Source organism: Stomoxys calcitrans, chromosome 4 (genome assembly GCF_963082655.1).
Source record: "Stomoxys calcitrans chromosome 4, idStoCalc2.1, whole genome shotgun sequence".
NCBI lineage: Eukaryota > Metazoa > Arthropoda > Insecta > Diptera > Muscidae > Stomoxys > Stomoxys calcitrans.
The window spans coordinates 53892571-53918347 of record NC_081555.1 but is presented as its reverse complement, the minus strand read 5'-3'; the positions used below and the strand labels follow the sequence as shown (position 1 = coordinate 53918347).

Genomic DNA, 25777 nt, shown 5'->3' with positions numbered 1-25777 from the left:
ATGTTGCCTACAGTTGAACCTGTCTCCTTGAGTTGCAAGAATAATCCATTTACAAAAAGCGCAAAATACCTGGGTGTTTTGCTGGACAGGAAACTGAACTTCAAATCCAACATTTTGGAAAGGTCAGGAAAGTCCACTCTTGCCCTATACACCTGCAAGAGAGCCATTGGCAAAGGTTGGAGATTTAGACCGCGTGTCATGCATTGGGTATATACTGCAGTTGTCAGACCTATTATGCTGTAAGGTGTTGTGGTCTGGTGGACGGCGCTTCAAAAATGCACCTACTGCTCAATACTTAACCGGATCCAAAGGATGGCTTGTTTGTGCATCACAGCCGCACTGAGGACGACACCATCTGATGCACCGAATTTAATGATACATCTTATGCCTCTGGACATTGTGGCTACCCAAATTGCAGCGACCACTGCCGTGAGATTAAGGGAGCTCTATCATTGGTCATGTGGCGGACACTGTGTTATCCCTAATACAATATCTGATGTTCTAGGCAGTGTGGATTACACCCTACCTGAGCCGCTTTTTGATAAAAGTTACTGTAGCTCTATTCCTGATAGAACCGATTGGAACTACGATATCTCTGGTAACAGAAGTTAAATAGACTTCTGGTTGGTTCCACGGATGGTTCCAAACTAAACGACCAGGTGGGCTTTGGGATGTACTCTAAACATCTAGAACTGGCCATATCGAAGAGGTTACCCGACCACTGCAGTGTGTATCAGGCTGAGATCCTTGCAATTAAGGAAGTGGTGGAGTGGCTAAAATATGATGACATCATATAAATAAATATCTTCTCAGACAGCTAGGCAGTCATTAAATCCCTGGTTAACGTATATCTGAACACACAAAACGCCCTTGACTGTCGCAGATCTCTCAACGAGATGGCTGACCACTCAAAATTCACCTATTCTGGGTGCCGGGCCACAGAGATATCCCAAGGAATCCTAAATCAGAAGAGATTGAGAGACTAGGAACTACCTTATACACTCCAGGGACACTGGAATATGTGGGTATGCCTCTAGCAACATGTAAGCTAAGTTTTCAGGACCAGGCTGAAGAGGTCTACTGCTTTGCAGCCATTGGCTAGAACAGACGTCTCAGTCATTGTGTTAGTCATGACAGGTCATTGTCTAATCGAAAAACATGCTGACAGACAGAAGGTTGCCAGCAACGACTTTTGCAGAAGCTGTAGGGACATCGAAGAAGAAGCGACTATAGAACACATTCTGTGTGTGTATTCCTCACTAGGAGTTTGAAGGACTTCCACTTTAGGTTCCCATTTCTTTGAGAATCTGTCTAAATTATAGGGCTTTTTAAAGCGATCTGGGTGGTTTAGCGGTAGGAATTAGAAGGCAGCTTCCTTTCTCTGTTCCTGTGGTATCACAATGGACGAAAACGTCTAAGTGAGCCTGATGTCAGGCTGTCACTTAAACCTAACCTTACCTATCTCGAAAGATAAAAGGCAACTTTAGTATAATTGGGTCTGACCATACACATTTTTTAACTCTGAATATGAATTTCGAAGACTTGTCCTGCATACCCAATGTGGTACAGTTATTGGAAGTCATAACAAAACACCTCGGATGAGAATTGCGCCCTCAATTGGCTCAAGAAGTCAAGATCCAAGATCGATTTATATGACAGCTATACCAGATTATGAACCGATTTGAATCATACTTAGCACAGTTTTTGAAAGTAATACCAAAACACGTCGTGCAAAATTTCATTCAAATCGGATAAGAATTGCGCACTCTAGAGGCTCAAGAAGTCAAGAAGTCAAGACCCAAGATCGGTTTATATGGCAGCTATACCAGGTTATGAACCGATTTGAACCATACTTGGCACAGTTGTGGGATATCATAGCAAAATACGTCGTGCAAAATTTCATTCCAATCGGATAAGATTTGCGCCTTCTAGAGGTTCAAGAAGTCAAGACCCAAGATCGGTTTATATGGCAGCTATATCAAAACATGGACCGATATGGCCCATTTACAATACCAACCGACATACACTAATAAGAAGTATTTGTGCAAAATTTCAAGCGGCTAGCTCTACTCATTCGGAAGTTAGCGTGCTTTCGACAGACAGACGGACGGACGGACATGGCTAGATCGACATAAAATTTCGCGACGATCAAGAATATATATACTTTATGTGGTCTCAGACGAATATTTCGAGTAGTTACAAACAGAATGACGAAATTAGTATACCCCCCATCCTATGGTGGAGGGTATAATAAAGAAAACCGATTTTAATTTTTATCAAAATTTCGTTTCAGTAATACCTTAAAATATAATTACGTCATCACTTGGACCTTGCGGTCCTTATTGTACTGGTCCAGTTGTTTGGTCCATTCGACATAAACCTTCGCCACAGAACCAACTATTTAAAAAAATTCCTTCATGAAATTATTGTATTGTGTTGCCCAAAAAGTAATTGCGGATTTTTTAAAAGAAAGTAAATGCATTTTTAATAAAACTTAGAATGAACTTTAATCAAATATACTTTTTTACACTTTTTTTCTAAAGCAAGCTAAAATTAACAGCTGATAACTGACAGAAGAAAGAATGCAATTACAGAGTCACAAGCTGTGAAAAAATTTGTCAACGCCGACTATATGAAAAATCCGCAATTACTTTTTGGGCAACCCAATACATGGGTGCGGCTGATCACTAATCGATAATTATGGCAACAAACGACATAAGTATGCGCCACCCTGGTCACTCATCTTCCACATAAAAATGCTAGGGAGACATATTAGAAAAACACAGAAATCCATCATCAAAATGAAACAGCCAAAATAAAAAGTAGCGAGAAAACATACGAATGAACGGACGGCACGCCGAAAAATGTGAATGCTGCAATATGCACACATTAAGAAGTTACTCTTTGGGAAACGAAGAACGTTGGGTAACAGGCTTTGCATTGTGTGTGTTGCAAATGCTAGATGTTCTTTTTGAGTTGGAGATATTGGCGGTTGATTGTTGGTGGTTTACCTTTCTTAATGCGCTTGAAGAAAGAAACCCTGATGTGATCCAATGTTCGTCTCAACTAGGCATGCTGCTACCATTGCACTGTTGAGAATTGAATGAAATACACCTTATGCTAAACACTTTGCTTTACTATATTACATTTTACATCAGTATGCCTTTGTAATATAAAACTCTTTGTCAAGTATGTAATTCTATTTTAGAGTTTAGTTCAATAAACGAATTCAATTTAACCTGCACAGCTTACTAATTAGTGAGTACATGAAAGCGTGTAATCTCTTTGGGCCAAAGCGGCCTGAAGATGAAGCATTGGTTCGCTTCAAAATCCCGATCTCCGTAGCCTGCCCAATGCATTAATAGCAACCGCATTTTGCTTAAATCTTTTGAAAAATGTTTCTATTCTAAATAGAAACAAAAACTAACCTCTTTTAATTTCAGCTGGACAAAAAAATCTAACAACAATCAAATTAAACATGAAACAACCAAAATAAAAATTTTAACTCTTAGCCCTATTCAAAACTAATAGCTGTTAGCGGATTTGGAAATAGTGTTCCAATTTGAAATAGAATCACAAAAAAAATTAAAGGAAACAGACAATGTTTACCCCATCCTATGGTGGTGGGTATACAAATATTAAAATTTGTGTATGCTCGAACATGTTTTACCTGTATTATAGTATAAATGTATCATTCGAGGAGAAACAAGTAAAAAGACGTTAAGTTCGGCCGGGCCGAACTTTGGATACCCGCCACCTCGGGTATATATGTAAACCACCTTTCGTAAAAATCTGATGAAAACGGCATATCTTTTGCCACATTGCATCTATATCAAAATATGTTCCGATTTGGACCAAATACTTCTAAGTACAAGTCATTGTTCGATTAAGTATAATAAAGGGTGATTTTTTTGAGGTTAGGATTTTCATGCATTAGTATTTGACAGATCACGTGGGATTTCAGACATGGTGTCAAAGAGAAAGATGCTCAGTATGCTTTGACATTTCATCATGAATAGACTTACTAACGAGCAACGCTTGCAAATCATTGAATTTTATTACCAAAATCAGTGTTCGGTTCGAAATGTGTTCATTCACCGTAACGTTGCGTCCAACAGCATCTTTGAAAAAATACGGTCCAATGATTCCACCAGCGTACAAACCACACCAAACAGTGCATTTTTCGGGATGCATGGGCAGTTCTTGAACGGCTTCTGGTTGCTCTTCACTCCAAATGCGGCAATTTTGCTTATTTGCGTAGCAATTCAACCAGAAATGAGCCTCATCGCTGAACGGTGAATGAACACATTTCCAACCGAACACTGATTTTGGTAATAAAATTCAATGATTTGCAAGCGTTGCTCGTTAGTAAGTCTATTCATGATGAAATGTCAAAGCATACTGAGCATCTTTCTCTTTGACACCATGTTTGAAATCCCACGTGATCTGTCAAATACTAATGCAAGAAAATCCTAACCTCAAAAAAATCACCCTTTAAAATATTGGTAATTTAAGTTGCTATATCTAAAAATAAACCGATCTGAACCACATACGACACGGATGTCGAAAAGCCTAACACAATGCACTGACCCAAATTTCGGCGAAATGGGACTTTTATGTCCCCAAAACCTTAAATTGAGAGATTGGTCAATATTGGTAGCAATATCCAAATCTGGACCGATCTGTGCCATATTGCAGAAGTATATCAAGGGGCTTAACTTAACGCACTGTCCCAAAATTCGGCGACTTCGGAAAATAAATGCGTCTTTTATGGACCCAAAACCATAAATCGAGAGATCGGTCTATATGACAGCTATATTCAAATCTGGACCGACCTAAGCCAAATTGAAGAGGATATCGAAAAGCCTAACACAACTCACTGTCAGAAATTTCAGCGACATCGGACAATAAATGCGCCTTTTATGGGCCCAAAACCTAAAACCGAGAGATCGGTCTATATGGTAGCTATATCCAAATATGAACCGATCTGGGCCAAATTGGCGAAGGATATCGAAGGGCCTAAGAAAACTCACTGTCCCAAATTTCAGCAAAATCGGATAAAAAAATTTGGCTTTTATTAGCCTTAGATCCTAAATCGAAGCATCGTTATATGTGGCAGCTATATCCAAATCTGGACCGATCTGAGCCAAATTAACGAATGATGTCGAAGGACCTAACACAACTCACTATCTCAAATTTCAGCAAAATCGGAAAATAAATGTGGCTTTTATTGGCCTAAGAACCTAAATCGGAGGATCGGTCTATATAGCAGCAATATCCAAATCTGGACCGATCTGAGCCAAATTGACGAAGGATGTCGAAGGGCCTAACCCAACTCACTGTCCTAAACTTTAGCAAAATCGGATGATAAATGTGGCTTTTATGGGCCTAAAACCCTAAATCGGCCGATCGGTCTATATGGAGGCTATATCAAGATATAGTCAGATATAGACCATCTTCGAACTTAACCTGCTTAGCGACAAAAAAATCTGTGCGAAATTTCAGCTCAATATCCCTTTTTTTTAAAGACTGTAGCGTGATTTCAACGGACAGAGGGACGGACATGTCTTAATCGTCTTAGATTTTTACGCTGATCAAGAATATATATACTTTATGGGATCGGAAATGGATATTTCTATGTGTTGCAAACGGAATGACAAAATGAATATATCCCCATCCTTCGGTGGTGGGTATGAAAATAGACAACATCTATACAAAACGGTTGAATCAAGAGTTTTGAACTTTTGATTGAAGGTTGCAAGGGATTCGGAGGGGCCAGAAAGATCTTTATTTGTACTAAAAATGTATGAAATGTACAATTTTTCGTACAATTGTTGTACTATTTTCCGTACCACTTAATGAATGGATTAGAAAATCTGAAATGAGTCTATGGATTTGTCTGCAACACTAATCATTTTGTATGAGTCATTTTATTTGGTACAAAACAGTACTATTTAATACCAAAAAGTGCTATTTGGTACCAATAATAACTATTTGGCACAAAATACTTTTTTGGCGCTAAAATGTGACAGTCACCTAAAACACACTGTTTTGACTTTTCAGGCAACAGGTTTAAATGTAGATTGAAATTTTGTGTGCGGTTTTCGGGCAACAGGTTTAAATGTAGATTGAAATTTTGTGTGCTGCAAAATTGTACTTAACTCAATTCCCAATTCAAGAAGGTATGAAAAAAAGCTATTAAATGTGGTATGAAGTTGGATAACAATTTATATTTATATATATACTGTTTACGTCAAAAGACGTAAATATTATCCCATTCGGGGATCTAAAAATCCCAATTTTTCCTATTTAAATAGTAATGTAATTCCGCCCTCGAGCGACAAGAAAGTATCTGATTACTTTCTTGCCTCTCTTTATACCTTTTGCTGCACGAAGTGAGCCATATTGGAATTGCAGTTTCCGTAGAAACTTTCTATTCCGTTCTGCCCTTTCAACAATCCACATCATATTGGTAAGACTTAGTTCAAAGAAAATAAAAATTCCGAGAATTGATTCCAAATTCAATTCTAATTCCTTGTGTTTTATTTTCTTGTCTTTCATTTCAATTTCATTGGGGTCTTTACCATTTGAGCTATAAACCAATCGAATATATAATTCTGTTGGTTTACATACTCTCAAGAGAGATTTTTTTCGCATAGATCTTTGGTGCTCCAGCTTACTCCGAAGCTATCCTACCATTCAGCTATTTGTCCTGAACATTTGGTCCTTCGAGCCGGATTACGCAGCACTCTCTCAGAGCTTTTCATCTCCCACGCAGTCTTGATTATCAAAAGGTACGTACAGCGCGTTGGTATCACTCATTTTTTGTTTAGTGAATGTTTTGTGGTGGTGCCGGCAAATTTGTCGCATCGTTATTGTCAAAATCGATTAAATACATTATTGAGCTACCATTATACGAAGACATAATTCATAACTAAAAGGATCTGATTGGAAACACAATATTATCTGCACCAACAAAGTGAAAAGGAAGCGCATAATCCCTGTTCATCAAATTTACATTTTCCTACGTTTAAGCGGATAAAGTGTGGATTTTAAGCCGTAGCCAAAAAAGCCGAATATACCGACAACGAGGCATTAATTTGGGAACCCAGGTACTTTCATGGACTCTTTACTGTGAGTTGGGTTTGCTAAGGTAATGAAGATTCAGAATTTGGTTAAAATAATGCGCTAAAGTAACTTTCAAAAAAAAAAAAATAATTAAAATGAAAAATACGAGTACAATTTCTGAACAAAATATGCTTTCCTAAGTTAAATAAAATTTCCGAATCGAAGTATAATTTTGTACGAATTCGAGTGTCTGCATTGTATGCATTTCATAAACGTTTATTTTTTATACTAAACCAATATTAGCAAAATATTTAGACAAAACCGTTCTTGCAAAAATTATATTTTTTTTAAACATTTTGTGGAATAGTTGAGTTGTTTTAAACTTCAGTGTGAATCCAATCCCAAAGAAAACGTGGTTTAAGATTTATCCGCGCTTACAGGTTTTTTTTTCAACATACACACGTATGTACATATGGAAAAAAATCCCATTTCCAGCAGTGAGACTTGCTAATGCGCATGCCCTCTCCCATTGATTTGCTAGTGAGCGATATTGAATATCACTCAATTTACTCTCCGGATTTACTGCACAAGTCCCCTGTTAATAAATCATATCACTCAAGAGTTCTGTTGATTTATTATGATTAGTTTGTGCGCATGTCCGAGCTTTTATTGCACTCGAGTTATTCATCTCCACTCTCTTTTTTTCTCTTAAGCTAAGTCCGGCTTAGGATCTTATTGTGCAAACTGGTTTGTGTGGAGCCCTAATATCCAAGTGCAAGCGGAGGTTGGTTAGAGAGACAGACCACTCATCTCTTGTTGTTTTATTTTTTTCTATACGATTAGATTTTTTTTGATTTTCTACGAGAGCAATTGCAAGAAGAAGCAGGAACATAAACAAACTTCCAATACTTCCAATTTCTTTCTCCAATTCAGAGTTCGTTGACCTCTTTGCTTTTGAGGTGATGATCATATGGGCATGAGGCTTCCAATGAAATTTGTGTATCTGTGACATACATATATTGTTCGCTTTTTCATACAATTGTATCTTTTTGGTTCATCACCAGATACTTTGAAGAAAGGTATATAGGGTTGCCAAGTCAATTGGATGATTTGTGTACGTTGGTTCAGACTGAAGTTTTGTTTTCTTTTTTTTCCATGAAATCTCCATAAGACCTGCAAGCTATTGTATATTTGGTTATTTTAATAAGGTCTCAAAAAATTTCCATAAATTTGAAGATAACACGTTTTTTGAGCTTGTCCGTTTTCCATGCGGGTTTAAGGCAAGCTTTTGAGACAAGGTTTGATTTTTGTGTTGGTTTTTTTGCCAAGTTTATATTTTCCGTATCTTGGCTTAGAAACTTATTTTTCCCAAAACTAGCATAGCGCTTGTACGAGTTTTTCACTATAGGTTTTTTGAGGCAGACGAAATATTCGTAAAATTTCCTTATTTCTGTCCTTTTGGAGTCTTCTGCTATCATTGACGGGAGTTTTCGAGACATAATGTCGTTGGAGGAATTTATACGATTGGCCGACAACTTGGTCGAGTTTGAGGCCGCTTTGAATGCGAATGAACTGCCTGTTTCATCGCTTTGTCTTCTTGAGACCCATAGGGATGAAGCAAAGTCTATTTGGTCTCGCCTGAAGATGTCTTACGAGAAATGTCTTGTCGATATATCTACTGAGAAGAAAGATGATGGTGGGGTAGTTCTGGAGATCGAGTCCGTTAAGGAGAAATATAAGACTTCGTACTGTACGTACTGCCGTTGCATCTCCAAACTGACCGAGACTATTCAGACATTCTCCTCCCCAGTTTCGCCTACAATTCCTAATACCAATCCGAGTTTCAATTTGCCTCCGATAGAATTGAATATTTTCCACGGTGATTTCAAATCATGGCCGACCTTCCGGGACTTATACACGGCGATTTGCATACAAAACTCCAAATTGAGTCCAGTGGAGAAGTTGTTTCATTTGTCGCAGAAGACGAAAGGCGAGGCACATGAAATTGTGTCCAAAAGCCCACTTACTAATGAGGGTTTCAGAACAGCTTGGACAAATTTATGCGCCCGGTATGACAACAAGCGAGTTCTCATTAATGAACAGCTGAAGACATTGTTCGGTCTTTCTGCCATCCATTCGGAAACGGCACCTTCTCTCAAGAAGTTACAGAGGGATATCAATTCATGTATATCCACTTTGAGAAATCATCAGATCGATACCGACAGTTGGAATCCGATTTTCATCTTTCTTTGCTCAAATTGCCTTCCCGACTCCACCCTGACGCTTTGGGAACAGACCTTGAATGATAAGACCACCATTCCCAAGTGGTCCGATTTTGATGATTTCCTGACCAATCGGCATAGAACTTTGGAATCAGTTTCCGAAATCAGAGGTTCCAAGGAGCATTCCTCTACGAATACCGGTCCCAAATCCAAGACTAACGGCAACAATAAATCCAATTCAGGTAAAGTGCGGACGTTTCAAGCGCAGGTCAATCCGACCACTTGCAAGCTTTGTCCCAAAGAGGTCCACGTTATCAGAAAATGTCCAAAGTTTCTCGACATGAATTATAATCAAAGATTGACCGAGATTAAAAGACATAACTTGTGCTTAAATTGTTTTTCTAGTGCGCATATAGTCAAGGACTGCAAGAGTAAGCACTCCTGCTACAAATGCGGCAAGCGCCATAATACTCTGCTACATAGAGAAGCTGATCAACAAAAGGGCCCTACTGCACCGTCTTTCAATACCAATCAGACACCAAGGAATGATCTACTTCCTCCACCGTTTGTACCACACCCTTCTACTATATCCAATCTACAGTCCACAGGTTCGACAGGCAATGTGGTTCAAAGTTGTTTTGCTACAAATTCTAAAGGTGTGTTATTGGGGACGACTTTAGTAAGAATTCTTCACTCGGGCGAGATATATAGAGCTCGGGCCCTCCTTGATTCGGGTTCCGAGGGGTCATTCATTTCGGAGAGGCTTTCCAATATGCTTCGACTTCCAACCAAGCGTGTCTCGGCTACAATTTCTGGTTTGAATCATTCTATTTCAGCCGCGGTCCAAAAGAAATGTTGCTTTGCTATAGGTTCGGAGATAGATGATGACTTTGAGCTCATCGTATCGGCATTGGTGGTCCCCCATCTTTCCAACAATCTCCCTTCCAATACTATAGATGTGCAATCTCTGTCGGATTTACCACCGCTTCAACTGGCCGATCCTCGGTTTTATGAGAGCGCAAAGATTGACTTACTTTTGGGAGCAGATGTCTTTCCTTCTATAATTTTATCCAGAAACCGAAATAATATTTGTGGTTCCTTAATGGCTCAGGAGACTGTATTTGGATGGATCCTGACCGGCCCCATTTCGTCGAGAACACTTTCGTCCTTTTCAACTCACGTATCGTTTTTTTGTGAAATTTCTTTAGATAAAGAGATTTCACGCTTTTGGGAGGTGGAAAATATTCCACAGAAGCGTGTTTTATCCCAGGACGATAGATTTTGTGAAGAATTATATCAGAGGACAACGAAGAGGAATCTCGAAGGGAGATACGTGGTTTCATTGCCATTTAAACAAGACTATCCCGATAAGTTGTGTCTTGGACAATCCAAGTCTAACGCAATGGCTCAATTCTTTCGCAATGAAGGACGCCTCCTTCGAAATCCTGAGTTGAAAAAGGAATATGATAACTCCTTGATAGAATATCTCTCTTTAGATCATATGACCCAGGTAGTTCCCGGTTCTATTTCTCAATCATCCTACTATTTACCTCATCACGCTGTGGTAAAGCCTGAAAGGACAACTACCAAGGTTCGAGTAGTGTTCAATGCATCCTCTCCTTCTTCCAACGGCGTAAGTTTGAATGATGTCCTCTACACCGGTCCTGTTTTACAGAATGATTTGACTGTTTTAATTCTTAAATGGCGATTTTATCGTTTTGTGCTAAACGGAGATATACAGAAGATGTATAGACAAATCCTGGTCAATCCTTCTCATATCCCTTTCCAACGGATTCTGTTCCGTACAAGCCAAAACGATCCCATCCAAGAATTCGAGTTGAAGACCGTTACATTTGGACTAAATTGTGCCCCCTATTTAGCCATTCGTACCATGATTCAATTGGCGAATGATGTTCAGGAAAGGTACCCTTTGGCAAGTCGAATCTTAAGGGAGTGTATGTATGTTGATGATGCTTTATTAGGGGCACATTCTATTGAAACGGCAATTGACGCCAGGGATGAACTTATCCAAGCTCTTCATTCGGCAGGATTCGAAATGAGAAAATGGATTTCTAATTCTAAAACCATCCTTGATGGATTGCCCTCGGATTATCTTTTAAGAACAGACTTTTTGGAATTCGAGGATCGTAGTTCTGCCAAGACTTTAGGAATACACTGGAACGCGCATTCAGATGAGTTTTTCTTTTCCACAACACAATTTCCATCTGATTGTTCCTACTCGAAAAGAGAAGTCCTTTCCCAGATAGCCAAATTATTCGATCCAGCCGGCTGGCTATCGCCTATCATTATAGTCGCAAAGATCATAATGCAAAGAATATGGATGGATCATATCGAATGGGATGAAGTCATTTCACCTGAACCTCTCTCTATGTGGAAGTCTTTTCAGGCCAATTATTCCAATATTGATAATATGAGAATTCCAAGATGGTTTGGTTATGCTCCTGAAGGCATCATCGAATTTCATGGGTTTTCTGATGCCTCAGAAAAGGCCTATGCTGCAGCCATTTATATCCGTGTGCTTTATCCGAATTCTGTTATAACCCATTTGATTAGTTCCAAAACCAAAGTGGCTCCACTAAAGACTTTGTCGATTCCTAGATTAGAGCTTTGTGGAGCCACACTGTTAGCGGAAATGGTGGACAATTTACTTCCTCAATTTGACATTCAAGACTACTCCTTATTTTGTTGGACTGATTCAACTATAGTCTTGTCGTGGCTTGCGAAACCACCCTGTTGTTGGAATACATTTGTGGCAAATAGGGTTTCCAGAATAACTCAAGTAGTAGATCCCTCAAAATGGTCTCATGTGGAGTCTGAACACAATCCTGCGGATTTAGCGAGTCGAGGTACCTATCCAAGCGAGTTAATAAATAGTAAACTATGGTGGAACGGACCAACTTGGTTATCTAAAGATTCAAAACATTGGCCGAAAAACACTACTGAAGAAATCGAGGAAACTGATCTGGAGAAAAAACCAATAAAGGTCCATTTCACTTATTTCCAAAACTTCGATGATGTGCTTGAGCGATTTTCCTCGTTTTCCAGAGCACTAAGAGTTATTGCGTACGTCTATCGTTTTTATTTCAACACGCACCCCAAATTTCGATCTAACTACCATCGATCCGATAACAAAATCACAAATTCCGAAATCCTTTTTGTCCGAAAACAACTTATATCCATTTACCAAAAGGCGTTTTATCCAAATGAGTACATGGTGCTTAGTTCCAAAAAGACAATTCCATCAACGAGTCCACTTTTATCCCTAAATCCATTTGTTGATGCTGAAGGAATTATGCGTGTATGCGGAAGATTAGAATTATCTCCAATGTTATCCTACAACGAGAGACATCCAATTCTTCTTCCCTACAACTGTCAATATTCCCGCCTTCTAATCCAATTTATTCACCAAATCAGTCTACATGGCGGAAACCAACTTGTACTTCGTTTGGTGCGAACTCAATACTGGATTCCTAAAGTACAAAACCTAATAAAAACTACAATTCATCGTTGCAAAACTTGTATAATTTACAAGAAGAAATTTCAACAACAAATGATGGCAGCGTTGCCTCCTGAACGTTGTGAGATTTCCCGACCTTTTACTCATACAGGACTGGATTTTTCAGGTCCGTTCGAGATGAAAAGCTATGCAGGCAGATGCTGTCGTATTTCCAAAGCATACGTGTGTGTGTTCGTTTGTTTTTCCACTAAGGCGATACATTTAGAAACGACATCAGACTTGTCCACTTCCTCTTTCCTTGCAGCATTTAGTCGTTTTATCTCCAGACGGGGCTGCCCTCTACACTTACATTCAGATAATGGAACTACGTTTGTGGGAGCATCCCGAATAATGGCAAAAGAATTCATTCAAACGTCACATAAGGCAATAACTTCCAACTATGCCCATCAAAATTTGACATGGCACTTCATTCCGCCCGGAGCCCCCCATATGGGAGGATTATGGGAGGCTGGGGTCAAAAGTTTTAAGCAGCATTTTAAGAAAACTATAGGTCTTCAAAAATTCACATTCGAAGAATTCCAAACACTGCTATCCAAAATTGAAGCATGCCTTAATTCCAGGCCAATTTCTCCAAGTTCACAAAATCCAACAGATCTAGCAGCTTTGACACCAGGACATTTCTTAATTGGATCCCCGATCTTAGCTCCCTTGGAACCAGAAATAAGCCAAACACGCATTTCTATCCAAAACCGTTGGCAAAGACTGAAGACTTTTCATCAAATTTTCTGTGTGCGATGGAAAAACGAGTATCTGAAGGAGTTGCAAAAACGCCATAAATGGAAGAAACCCACAGAAGATCTAAAAGAACAAATGCTGGTTGTTATTAAGGAGGAGAACTTACCTCCTAATAGTTGGCGACTTGGTAGAATCACCAAGGTCCACCGTGGTGACGATAAACGCGTTAGAGTTGCTGATATCCTTACCCAAAAGGGTACTATAACAAGACCAATCACGAAATTAGTCGTGATTTCAAATGAAATTTCCTAAATAGCTTTCCAAATTAGTCCTCATCCTTACCAAAAATATACCTTTTTATCCTAGTTTGTTATCTTTATGTTTAATCTTTAATTTTTCTTGAATCCCGAATTCTAATATCCTTTCCTTTACAGCAGTATGAACTCCATTGAAAAATCAAAGCTACAGAGGGGCAAAACAACATTTGTTTGCAGATTATGTCGAAGGCCTCATGGACTTAGGGTCTGTAAGAGATTTCAAAACTTGAACGTATCGGAAAGATTGGCAGCTGTGAAGAAATATGGGTATTGTACAAATTGCCTCGCCCATTCCCACTCTCAGGGGTCCTGTTTCACAAGGACGGGCTGTACACATTGCCATGAAAAACATCATTCACTCCTTCATGTGAATTCACGACTTCGTAAAAGTTTGTCTTCTTCTTCTACTAAAACGGATCAACGGAAAATGTCTAGACACTCATCTATTGGAATTCAACCAACAACGGCCACGCGGAGGGAAAAAACCGATACGAAAGAGTCCTGTGAAAAGGACAGTTTGCCTTCAATTTCCATGTCTCTCAGTTCAATTCTTCAACAAAATGCAGCAACTTTGCTTCCTACAGCTATTGTAAAAATTCAGACAAAAGAAGGAAAACGTCTAGCCCGATGTTTGCTGGACACGGCCTCCCGCATGAGTTGGATTTCCAAAAAGTTTGCAGACAAGCTAAATTTAACAACCCTAGAGCTGGACAATGAAATTATCTGTCCCGTCACTTTATGGTCATGTGTTGATTCCAACTATAAGCTTAAAGCCACGCTGAGGGTCAATAATCGGATCAGTACAACCACCCCCAAAAAATCCCTACCGGAATCCATCAAATCCAATTTCCAAAACTTAATCCTTGCAGACAGCAATTTCTACAAATCCTCTGCTATAGACATTGTAGTGGGGGTTGACATTTATTCTCGTATTGTTCTTGATGGCATCTACATAAAAACTGGTCTTCCGACAGCCCAGAATACTGCATTTGGAATGATTTTGTATGGTACATTTTCACCTTAAGTTCAAAAATACATATATATATATATATATATATATATATAATATTAGTTAGTTTGAAGTACAATCCAGAACTATTTTAAATTTCTATTCTATCTAAACTGAATTGCCAATATTTAAGTTTATGAATTCCATTTTTGATTTAAATACACTTTTTAAAAATAATTATATTATTAAAGCATTTCCAAAATATCTCATTTCCTATTGTTGCAGTAATACTGGAAGGCGGGCAGAATGTTTACGTCAAAAGACGTAAATATTATCCCATTCGGGGATCTAAAAATCCCAATTTTTCCTATTTAAATAGTAATGTAATTCCGCCCTCGAGCGACAAGAAAGTATCTGATTACTTTCTTGCCTCTCTTTATACCTTTTGCTGCACGAAGTGAGCCATATTGGAATTGCAGTTTCCGTAGAAACTTTCTATTCCGTTCTGCCCTTTCAACAATCCACATCATATTGGTAAGACTTAGTTCAAAGAAAATAAAAATTCCGAGAATTGATTCCAAATTCAATTCTAATTCCTTGTGTTTTATTTTCTTGTCTTTCATTTCAATTTCATTGGGGTCTTTACCATTTGAGCTATAAACCAATCGAATATATAATTCTGTTGGTTTACATACTCTCAAGAGAGATTTTTTTCGCATAGATCTTTGGTGCTCCAGCTTACTCCGAAGCTATCCTACCATTCAGCTATTTGTCCTGAACAATACAATTTCGATCATATTTTTGGATCGTTTATCATATATTCATTACGATACCTCTTTCCTAGCTCGATCTAGATTTTTTCTAAGGCAGCTCTATTCTTGTGTATTTTCCGTCGTTAATTGGTTAATGCAATTTTGTCAAAGACCGAATCGCAATGTAATTTGGCAAAAGATAGAATTTGTGTGAATGTTTTACACGAAATGTTATTGAAAGTTTTTTTAACCCAAAATCTTCATGGAATTTTCCAACCAATTTTTTATAAAAATTGTTCCGAAAGACAAACATTTAAGGAAATTTTTTCTAAGACTTAATTCTAAATATATTAATGTCCTCTGAATTCTCGTTTTATTATTTTAAATGAAATTTTATCTGTAGAAAAAATGTTATTTGAAAAGTGTTTTTAAACTAGATATTTCTTTTGTTAGTCTGAAAGACGGTTCCAAAGGATTATAAGTAATATTAAATCATAAATTATTTGAATTACATCAATAAAACCATTTCTTTCTTTCCTTGGAATTCCATAATTCACAATACAGTATTTGAGGCAATTCACACAGAGCTCATAGTGATTTAGGGACAAAATTCTAGCAGAAATTTGTTAGTTCTGTTGGCTTTGACCGTAGATTTGAGCGTAGTGAAATATTTGCTCCAAGAAAATCTTTTTACAATGAAAAGATTTTGCGTTTAATAAATTTCTTATCTTTAATGAAATTAAACGATTCAAATTCCATGTTTACAAAAGGTGGGCACTAAGTTCGTATTTCACAGTGAAATACCCATGTTTTTTACGATAACTTTTTTGAAATACTACAAAAAAATCACTGATAACATAACACTTTTATTAAAATTTAGTTCGTAAATAATGGGAATGTCCTTATGAATGAAATCAGAAAGTCTTTTTGTTTCAAAATCTATTGTGTAAAAAAAAGTAATCAAAAAAATATTAATTTTCGCAATTTTTAATTATCTATGATGCAATTACCACATTAACCACGCTCGACAACCCTGTCTAATAGCTGTGCTTTTTCCCAAAGCCTGTGTTTTTGTATATTGACAGATTTTTTTTCTATGACAATTGCACTACTTCTGACGTACACATGATTCTGTTCGGATCTGTTGGAAGTTGTATTGATGGCTTCGAACGCTAGACAAAGACAACGGCTCTCGCTATTGCTCCGTGTGCCTAGGTTCGAATCTCGGCCGGGCTCTGCCGATTTTTTTCATTAATTAATTTTTGCTGTAAAACACGAAATTAATACTCACCTTAAGTGAGGAAATGTGTAAAAATAATATTAGTCAGCAGTCTTTTATCTACAAGAGCTAGTTTTGTACTACGCCGCTAGGCCATTTGATTATTGGGCAAAGAAAGAAAAAATTTTACAACTGCAACTGTATTGCAAATAACCGACTTAAAGATTCGGAAAAACGGGATAGGTAAAGGTTCCTAATATTGAAAAATTAGGCAGCGCAGCGACAGGAGTCTCAATGCAACCCAACGAACAGGGAGCCGATGATGGTACCATCACCTACTGCCAAAAAGCCCATTTACTTAAGATTTGTAAGGCTAAGATAGGCAAAGATCCTAGTATTGAAACATCAGGCAGTACAGGGAATGAAAACCCAATAAAGCTTAATGAACAGGGACCCGACGATGGAACCATTACCGACTTTATAAAAAGTCGGAAGACTAGACTGGACATAGAACCTAAAACGATGACATCAGGCATTGCAGTGGCAGGAAAGTCAATGCAGTCTAAAGAACAGGGAGCAGACGATGAGATCATCACCTACTCCCAAGAAGCCCATTTACTGGAGGACCAATGATTGTCCAATTGTCGGACCAAGTGCTAGGGGGACCACCCAAAGCCCCAAAACACCCCTAAATCGGACATATTTACCGACCATGGCTATATGGGACTCAAATGAAAGGTATTTGTAAGCATGAATTTGATATCAATATTCGGGAAAAGTGTCTATGGGCCACCCCTCCCCCACAACATCAACCAAATAGTAAGTATTTTCTGAATATTGCAATATGAGGCTCAAATAAGAGGGTTTTTAGAGTGGAACACGAATCCGATATATATTTTAAGGCCAACTCATTGAATGGCCGCCCATCCCCCAAAAAACCCCCCAAGCCGGTCACGTTTGCCGACTATGGAAATATTGGGCTCAAATTAAAGGTATTTGGAAGAAGGCCACGTATCTGATATCAACATTAGGGGCCAACTGTCAAGCGGACGTCCCACCACCACAACAACCACCAAATAGGACGTATTTGCTCACTAAGACATTTTGGGTCTTCAAGGCAGTGGAGCTCGATATTCATAGTTTTTAGGGCCCATACCCAAAACAGGACATATTTGTTGGCTTTTTCAATAAGGGGTTTTAGTGAAGGGGGTTTAGTGTCAATATGGGATTCAAATATATGAGAATAGAGTTTGGAGGACCACCCCACACCCCAAAACACCCTTAAATCTGGCATACTTACCGACCATGTCAATGTGGGGCTTAAATGAAAGGTATTGGGGGGTAGAGCAAGAATTGATACCCACTTTCGGGACCAATTTTCTGGGGGCCAACCCCTTCCCCAAAACTCCCCCTTAAATGAAAGGTATTTGAGACTAGAAAACGAATTTGATAACCTATTTTGGGGCCATGTGTTGGGGGGACGCCTCATCCTGTAAACTCCTCTTAAGCCAATGGCTATATGGGGTTTAAATAAATGGTATTTAAGAGAAGAGCACGATGCTGATATTTTTTCAGGGCCAAGTAACTGGGGGGCCATCTCTCCCCCGAAAACACCACTAAATCAGACATCATGAGAATATCGGGCTGAAATGAAGTATTTTAAGAATGGAGTACACCTTACATCCAAACTTAAATTCGTAGACGAATAAAGATCATATGGGATTCAGATAAAGGCACTTATATTGTTAAACTGTAAGTCAAGTTAGCATGGTATTTCACTAAAAGATCTTTAATTATCGAAAATAAATATTCCAAAGAAACTTTTATTCCATATAAAGTAAAAGAAGCGCAGCGGAGCGGGCGCGGGTCAGCTAGTTTGTCATACAAATTTAAATTATAAATTTTCCCCAGAGTTATCAACGTGGGATGCAACAGTGATGAGACATATAAAGTGATGCAAGGTATGATCCACCATACCTTGCATCACTTTATATGCTTTTTAACTCTCCGACACCGCCACCTCTCACCTCACCTCTCTCACCACATTTCGTGGGGTAATAACAACACTAATAAGCGGGGCCCTGGCAGAGTTCTTGAATACTAATGACCTGATAACACTTAATATTGGCAACACCGCTACCTTTGTAAATAGGACTAGGGAGGAGGTATTAAATGTGACGATATGTTCGGAAAATCTAATTGATGAGGTTTCTCTGACCGTCGCTACATTAGGTTTAGAATAGCACGGCCAGGGCTGAAACCGATAAGCTTCCGGAATAAGTTGAAAACCAACTGGACAAAATTCGGAAGGCTATTCAGTAGAAGACTTGGGCAAGATAATTTAGATTGTCCTAGCATAAAAGGCATGGACGAAAATGTCAACAGGATTACGACTGCAAAGGTGGGATCAGGAGGCAGGAGGTAAGGGTGGTGTTTATACCTAAGCTCGGCGAGACAAGTTATGCGACACCATAGGCCTACAGACCCATAAGCCTTACGTCCTTTCTACTCAAAACCATTGGAACGTATTGTGGACACCGTGATAAAGAGTATGACATCCAGCGAACTGCTCAAATACAAACAGCATGCCTATGTCAAGGGAAGGTCGGTGGAGACTGCTCTGCACGAGGTTGTGCTTACAATAGAATAATCCTTCTATGCCAAAACGTACACAATGGCGGTATGCATTGACATCGAGGTGGCTTTTAACAATGTGCAGACCGACAGACTGATCCAATCCTTAGACCAGTATCGGGTGGACCCGGTCCTTAGAGACTGGATAAACCATATGCTAAAAAACAGGTGGATAAATTTTGTGTCCCATGGCATAAATATAAGGGAGAAAGTGGCACAGGGCACGCCACAGGGGGGCATTTTTTCGCCACTCCTATGGGTGACCACTATAAATGACCTATTGCGGATGCTGACTGAGGAGGGATTTGAACCCGTCTGCTATGCAGACGATCAGAGATGGCCTGTCAGAAACAGTGACGTATATGACATACATTTCCGACGTATATTACATACGTCGAAAACGTCGTAAACCTAGCCAAAAAACTAGGTTTCTGACAGAAAAAAAAATTCGAACGAAAATTTGTCGAATTTTTGATCTGATTAACTAAAAATTTTGGCATAAGTATTAACACTCCATGTACCGTTTCACTTGACACTTCCTCAGATGTCATGCATTTTTAACATATGTCGTTTACAACAGCTTTCAAAAAGCAAATTAAAACGGGAGAAGCAAATAATTTTGCAAAAGGATACAAAATAATTGCAATTTCTAAATATAATTGATGAAAACTAATAATTTATTGATTTTGTGCTTCACAAAAAAATCCTTAAACGTTACTTTATAAATTGACTTGAAATTTGCGTATATTTCCAATTTATTGTGTGAAAAATGTAAATGCAAAAATTAAAAAAAAAACTTAATATTTCTTTTATTGCGAAATTTTTTTACATATAAACTCTTCTATATACAACAAATAAGTGACAATACTATTTGTTAAAAATCAAACTTTTACACTGAGTTATTAAGGTTTATGACGTTTGCGACTTTTTCTACGTTTTATACAAGTATACGACGTTTTCGACTTTTACAACTTTTTGACAGTCGGAAACCTAAAAAATCGTCTTACGGACCATCTCTGCAGACGATATTATAATACTTCTAAGAGGTAAGGATCCGAACGAGCTATGCAGAAGGGCCGAAATGGTCTTGCATATGGCATATGACTGAGCTAGACCCAGAGGTCTCAATGATAACCCAGAAAAGACTGAAATATGCCTGTTCATGAGGAAGACGAAGGTGGGCCAATTTAAGGCACAACGTTTCCTCAATAAGACGATTTCGATATCTGACAAGGTCAAATACTTAGGTGTGATCTTGGACAGGAAACATTCAGGAGCGTACTGAGAAGGCTCACAGATGTTGTGTATTATGGAGACGGGCCGTAGCCTCGAAATCGGGCCAGAATCCGAGGATAGTCCACTGCCTCCACAGAAGCGTAATTAGACCAATACTTACTTACGCCTCAGTAGTTTGGTGGACTGCTATGGAGAAAAAGTGCAACATAAGGATCATACAACTGGTTCAGAGAACATGTTGTCTTGGCATAGGCGGAGCGATGAGGACCACGCCAACAAGGGCACTGGAGACTTCTAGATATCCGACCCGTAGATATACAGATTAAATGTGAGGCAGCCACTGCGGCTATGAGACTTAAGGCGATGGGAGAATGGATTGAGGATGGGAGCAGCTCATACCATCGCGGCATAATCGAGGCGACGATAGGAAACCTGGAAGGAGAGGAAGAGTTTTCCAATCGGTTACTGAGATGAACCTTGAAGTCAAGTGCGAGGCACTGCTGCCATAGGCACAGTCTTGAATTGACGGAACCCTATGTTAGGCTTTTCGATATCCGTGTCGTTTATGGCTCAGATCGGTTTATTTTTAGATAAAGTTACTTAAAAGGCCAATAGTTTGTTATACACAATTGAACAATGACTTGTACTTATAAGTATTTGGTCCAAATCGGAACATATTACGATATAGCTGCTATGGGGCATAAGGTGTGCATTTTTCGCCGGATTTGGACGAAAGGTGGCTTACATATATACCCGAGGTGGTGGGTATCAAAAGTTCGGTCCGGCCGAACTTAACGCCTTTTTACTTGTTTTAATTTATAAAACAAATATATTGTAGTTGCATAATGTTTTCAGTTTGTTTACGTAAAATTTTATGGAAATAAAAATCATTTAAATCCAATAGACCGATACAAACAATAGCCTGTTTAAATCGTAAAACTAGTTTGAGTGCAAAAATAAGCGCAAATGAAAAAATTTCATCAAAAAATTGATGCTGATTCGCCGAAACTTTCACTATAAGTATAAGATATTCGCAAAGACAACCACACTTTGAATTCTTTGAAGGTTTAGGATCGGCCTATATCTCGTGTGTTGGCAATCAGTAAAAAATTCAGCTCTGTTTTTATGAGCAAATGTCACCGCCGATGGGTCAGTTCCTGTACCCAATAGCGAGCACAATTTTCAAAACAAAAATGTTGGTACCTTTACCAATTTCACAGTAGCAGAAGAATTTTGGCAATTTTCGATTTTGACAAAATGGGGGGTGTCCCCCTCCCAAAAAGACCTCCCCCCAAATAAAACCTTGGCTACGTCCCTGGCACCCACATAAACCGATCTCCCAATTATATTTCTAGAGCTTCTAAAGGGCGCAATTTTTATCCGATTTGAATGAAATTTGGTTCAACGACTTCTCCTACGACCTTCAACATACTTGACAAATATGTGGTGAATCTGTATATAAAGCTCCCATATAAACCAATCTCCTGATTTCACTTCTTGAGCCCTTTTAGGGCGCAATTCTTATTCGATTTGGAAGAAATTTTGCACAATGACTTCAACTGTGATCTCTAACATCCAAGTATGGCCCGAATCGGTTTGTACCCTGATAGAGCTCCAAAAGCATAGCAATTCTTATCTATTATACTTTGTTTGCCTGTAAAGGCATGTCGGTGGAAGAACTTGATAATGGAGGGTGGAGGGTGTATAAGATACGGCCCGGCCGAACTTAGCACGCTTTTAATTGTTGTTTCTGTTTAAATTTGACATTTTTTATTCAAATTTTTGCATTAATGGCTTACAAATTAAATTCTATTGATCATTAATTAAGAATAATTGCCATATTTCAATCTGTTAGATTGCTTAGAGATGAATATAGAAATTCCATCTTTAGGGTTTTGTCTTGGTAGTATACCGTAAATATTACTGGCCATATATATGTATGTAAGTTGTATATTTAGTGCATTTAAATTGCCTAGTTTTTTTTTTATCCAAATGCCTTGAAATAATAAAATTGTTGTAGTCTTGCCAAAAATAGTTCAGCAACTATTTTCTTGAAAAGTTAGCTAGAGAACCTAAGAGCATACCTCAGGATACACAACATAACGTTACACTGATAAACACACATATACGACTATAACAATTTTCATTCTTTACAGAGTAGCTCTTCATTACTGCCATAAACTAGTGTGATGTAATTAATCTTAAACTTAGTTGGGCTGTGTAAAGGCGCATTGAATTCCCAAAGGCCTCCTTTTGTTGAACTTTAGCAAAAAACGCTCCATCATCATAATTTTGCTTCCCATTAGCGCATATAAAGAGGTTGATTCAAGACAGCAATAGAACTTTGAGCCAAATTTACAACGGGTTGGTAATCAACAAAAATTGCATGTCTTAAAAGCAGGACTGTGGAGTCGGAGTCATGGAGTCGGATTCGAGCAATTTTGCACGGAGTCGGATTCGAGAAAATTATAAATTAATAAGAAATATTTCAACAAAAAAATTACATTCTCAAAATTTTTAGATTGAAACAAGTTAATGCGTGCTAAGTTCGGCCGGGCCGAATTTTGTGAATTTAGTTGAAAGGTATAATTTTATTCTACATACCAAACTTTGTCAAACCACCAATAATTAAAGCTTCTAACAACCGAACAAAGATAACCGAGAGGCCAGTTTATATGGGAGCTATACCAGGTTTTAAACCGATTTAAACCGTACTTGGCGCAGTTGTTGGAATTCATGACAGAACACAATCTGCAAAATTTTAGCTAAATCGGAAAACAATTGCGGCTTGTAAGGGCTCAAGAAGTCAAATCGGGAGATCGGTTTATATGGGAGTTATATCAGGTTAAAGATCGATTCGGACCGTACTGGGCACAGTTGTTGGAAAGAACACTACATGATTTCGACCGACGGACGGACGGACATGGCTAGATCGATTCAGAACGTCGAGACGGTCGAGAATATAAATATTTTGTGTGATCTTAGATGAATATATCGAGGTGTTACAAACGGAATGACCAGATTAGTGTAGCCCCATCCTATGGTGTTGGGTATAAAAATATAACACATATGTGTGTCTCAGTGGATGCTTGTAATCACCATTGAATGAGTACTATCCATAACCTTTTTTCATTAAAATTGGATACAAAAGGCCATGTCAATCATGTGCACATTAGCAGAGCAATAACAAACAAGTAAAAAGGCATTAAGTTCGGCCGGGCAGAACTTTGGATACCCACCACCTCGGGTATACATACAAATTCCATTTCGTCAAAATCCGGGGAAAATTGGACAACTTAAGCAACCAAATTCGGCACGGACATTGAGTGGTCTGATAAATATGTCATTATTCAATTTTGTAGAACAAAATATTGGTCTTTTTGGCCGATATGTCCAATTATAAACCGATCTGAACCATATTAAGGTCGGGTATCGTGAGGCTCAGAAAAACTCACTGTTTCAAAGTTCATCGAAATCGGTTGAAAAATAAAGCTTTTATGGGCTTCAGACCCTTTATCGGCAGATTGGTCTATATGACAGCTGTATCTAAATGTAGTCCTATCTGTACCATATTCGGGTCGGATGTTGGGAGACTTAAAACTGCGCATTACTCCAAATTTCAGCGAAATGGGGCAACAAATAAAGCTTTAAAGGCCTTCAGCTATATCTAAATATAGTCCGATCTGAACCATATTTACGTCAGATGTCGGGAAGCTTAAAATAACCACCTGTTTTAAATTTCAGCGAAATCGGATGAAAAATAAAGTTTTCATTGGCATTTATCGGAAAATCGATCTATATAGCAGCTATATCCAAATATGGTCCAATATGGCCCGTTCAAGAACTTAACCAGCGTGCATCAAAAAGACGAATATGTGTCAAAATTTAGCTCAATATCTCAATTTTTGTAGGCTCTAGAGTGATTACAACAGACAGACGGACACACGAACATCGTTAAATCGTCTTAGAATTTTACGACGATTCGAAATACTTTGTAGGATCGGAAATAGATATTTCGATGTGTTGCAAACCGAATGACTAAATGAAAATGCTCCCTATCCTACGGTGGTGGGTATAAAAAGACATTAAGTTCGGCAGCGCCGATCTTTGGATACCCACCACCTCGGGTATATATGTAAACCCCCTTTCATCACAATCCGGTGAAAATTGGATAATTTAAGCACCCAAATTCGGCACAGACATTGAGTGGTCTAATAATTATAAGTCACTGTTCAATTTTGTAGAACAAAATATTGGACTTTATGGCAGCTATATCCAAATATAGACCGATCTGAAACATATGGGACACGGATGTCGAATAGCCTAACATAAGTCCCTTTTATTGGGCCAAGACTATAAATCGAGAGATCGTTCTAAATGGCATTTATAAGCAAATCTGGACCGATCTGGATCAAATTAAACAAGGATATAATAATCATCCTATTTTATTATAACTTCACTACTATATCCGTTGTTATATCTTAATAGTGGCTGGTTTCGATCATATTTTATTCAGGTCCCGAGAACTAATATACAAGTTACATTTTGAGACAAAATCTATATTTTGTGGGATTAAGACACTAAATTCGAAGATCAGTCTATATGACACCTATATCTATAAAGTTTGATCTGACTCATATGTGGGTCGGATGTCGAGAGGCTTAAACCAACTCACTATTTAAAATTTCGACGAAATCGGGTAATAAATAAAGCTTTTATGAACTTCAGACCCTTTATCAGTATATCGGTCTACATGACAACTATATCTAAATGCATTACCATCTTTATCATATTTGGGTCCGATGGTGGGTGCCTTAAAACAACTTGCTGATTCAATTTTCAGCGAAATTGGGTAATAAATACGTCAGATCGGTTTATATGGATGCTAAATATGTATCTTAATATATTGGGTTGCCCAAAAAGTAATTGCGGATTTTTCATATAGTCGGCAAATTGACAAATCGTTGACAAATTTTTTCGCAGCTTGTAACTCTGTAATTGCATTCTTTCTTCTGTCAGTTATCAGCTGTTACTTCTAGCTTGCTTTAGAAAAAAAGTGTAAAAAAGTATATTTGATTAAAGTTCATTCTAAGTTTTATTAAAAATGCATTTACTTTCTTTTAAAAATCCGTAATTACTTTTTGGGCAACCCAATAGTTAGTTAGAT

At 38.3% G+C, this 25777-nt stretch overlaps 2 protein-coding genes across 2 annotated transcripts; both read left to right on the top strand.

The window, feature by feature from the left end:
• The first annotated feature begins 6859 nt into the window (after positions 1–6859).
• LOC106088932 (uncharacterized) lies at positions 6860–14844 on the top strand. The gene is made up of 2 exons (XM_059367127.1): positions 6860–7153; positions 13938–14844. The coding sequence occupies exon 2, from the start codon at positions 13942–13944 to the stop codon at positions 14842–14844; it is 903 nt and encodes a 300-aa protein (XP_059223110.1). The 5' UTR covers positions 6860–7153; positions 13938–13941.
• Positions 8569–13815, top strand: LOC131996928 (uncharacterized). The gene has a single exon (XM_059367128.1). The coding sequence runs from the start codon at positions 8569–8571 to the stop codon at positions 13813–13815; it is 5247 nt and encodes a 1748-aa protein (XP_059223111.1).
• Positions 14845–25777: the final 10933 nt, after the last annotated feature.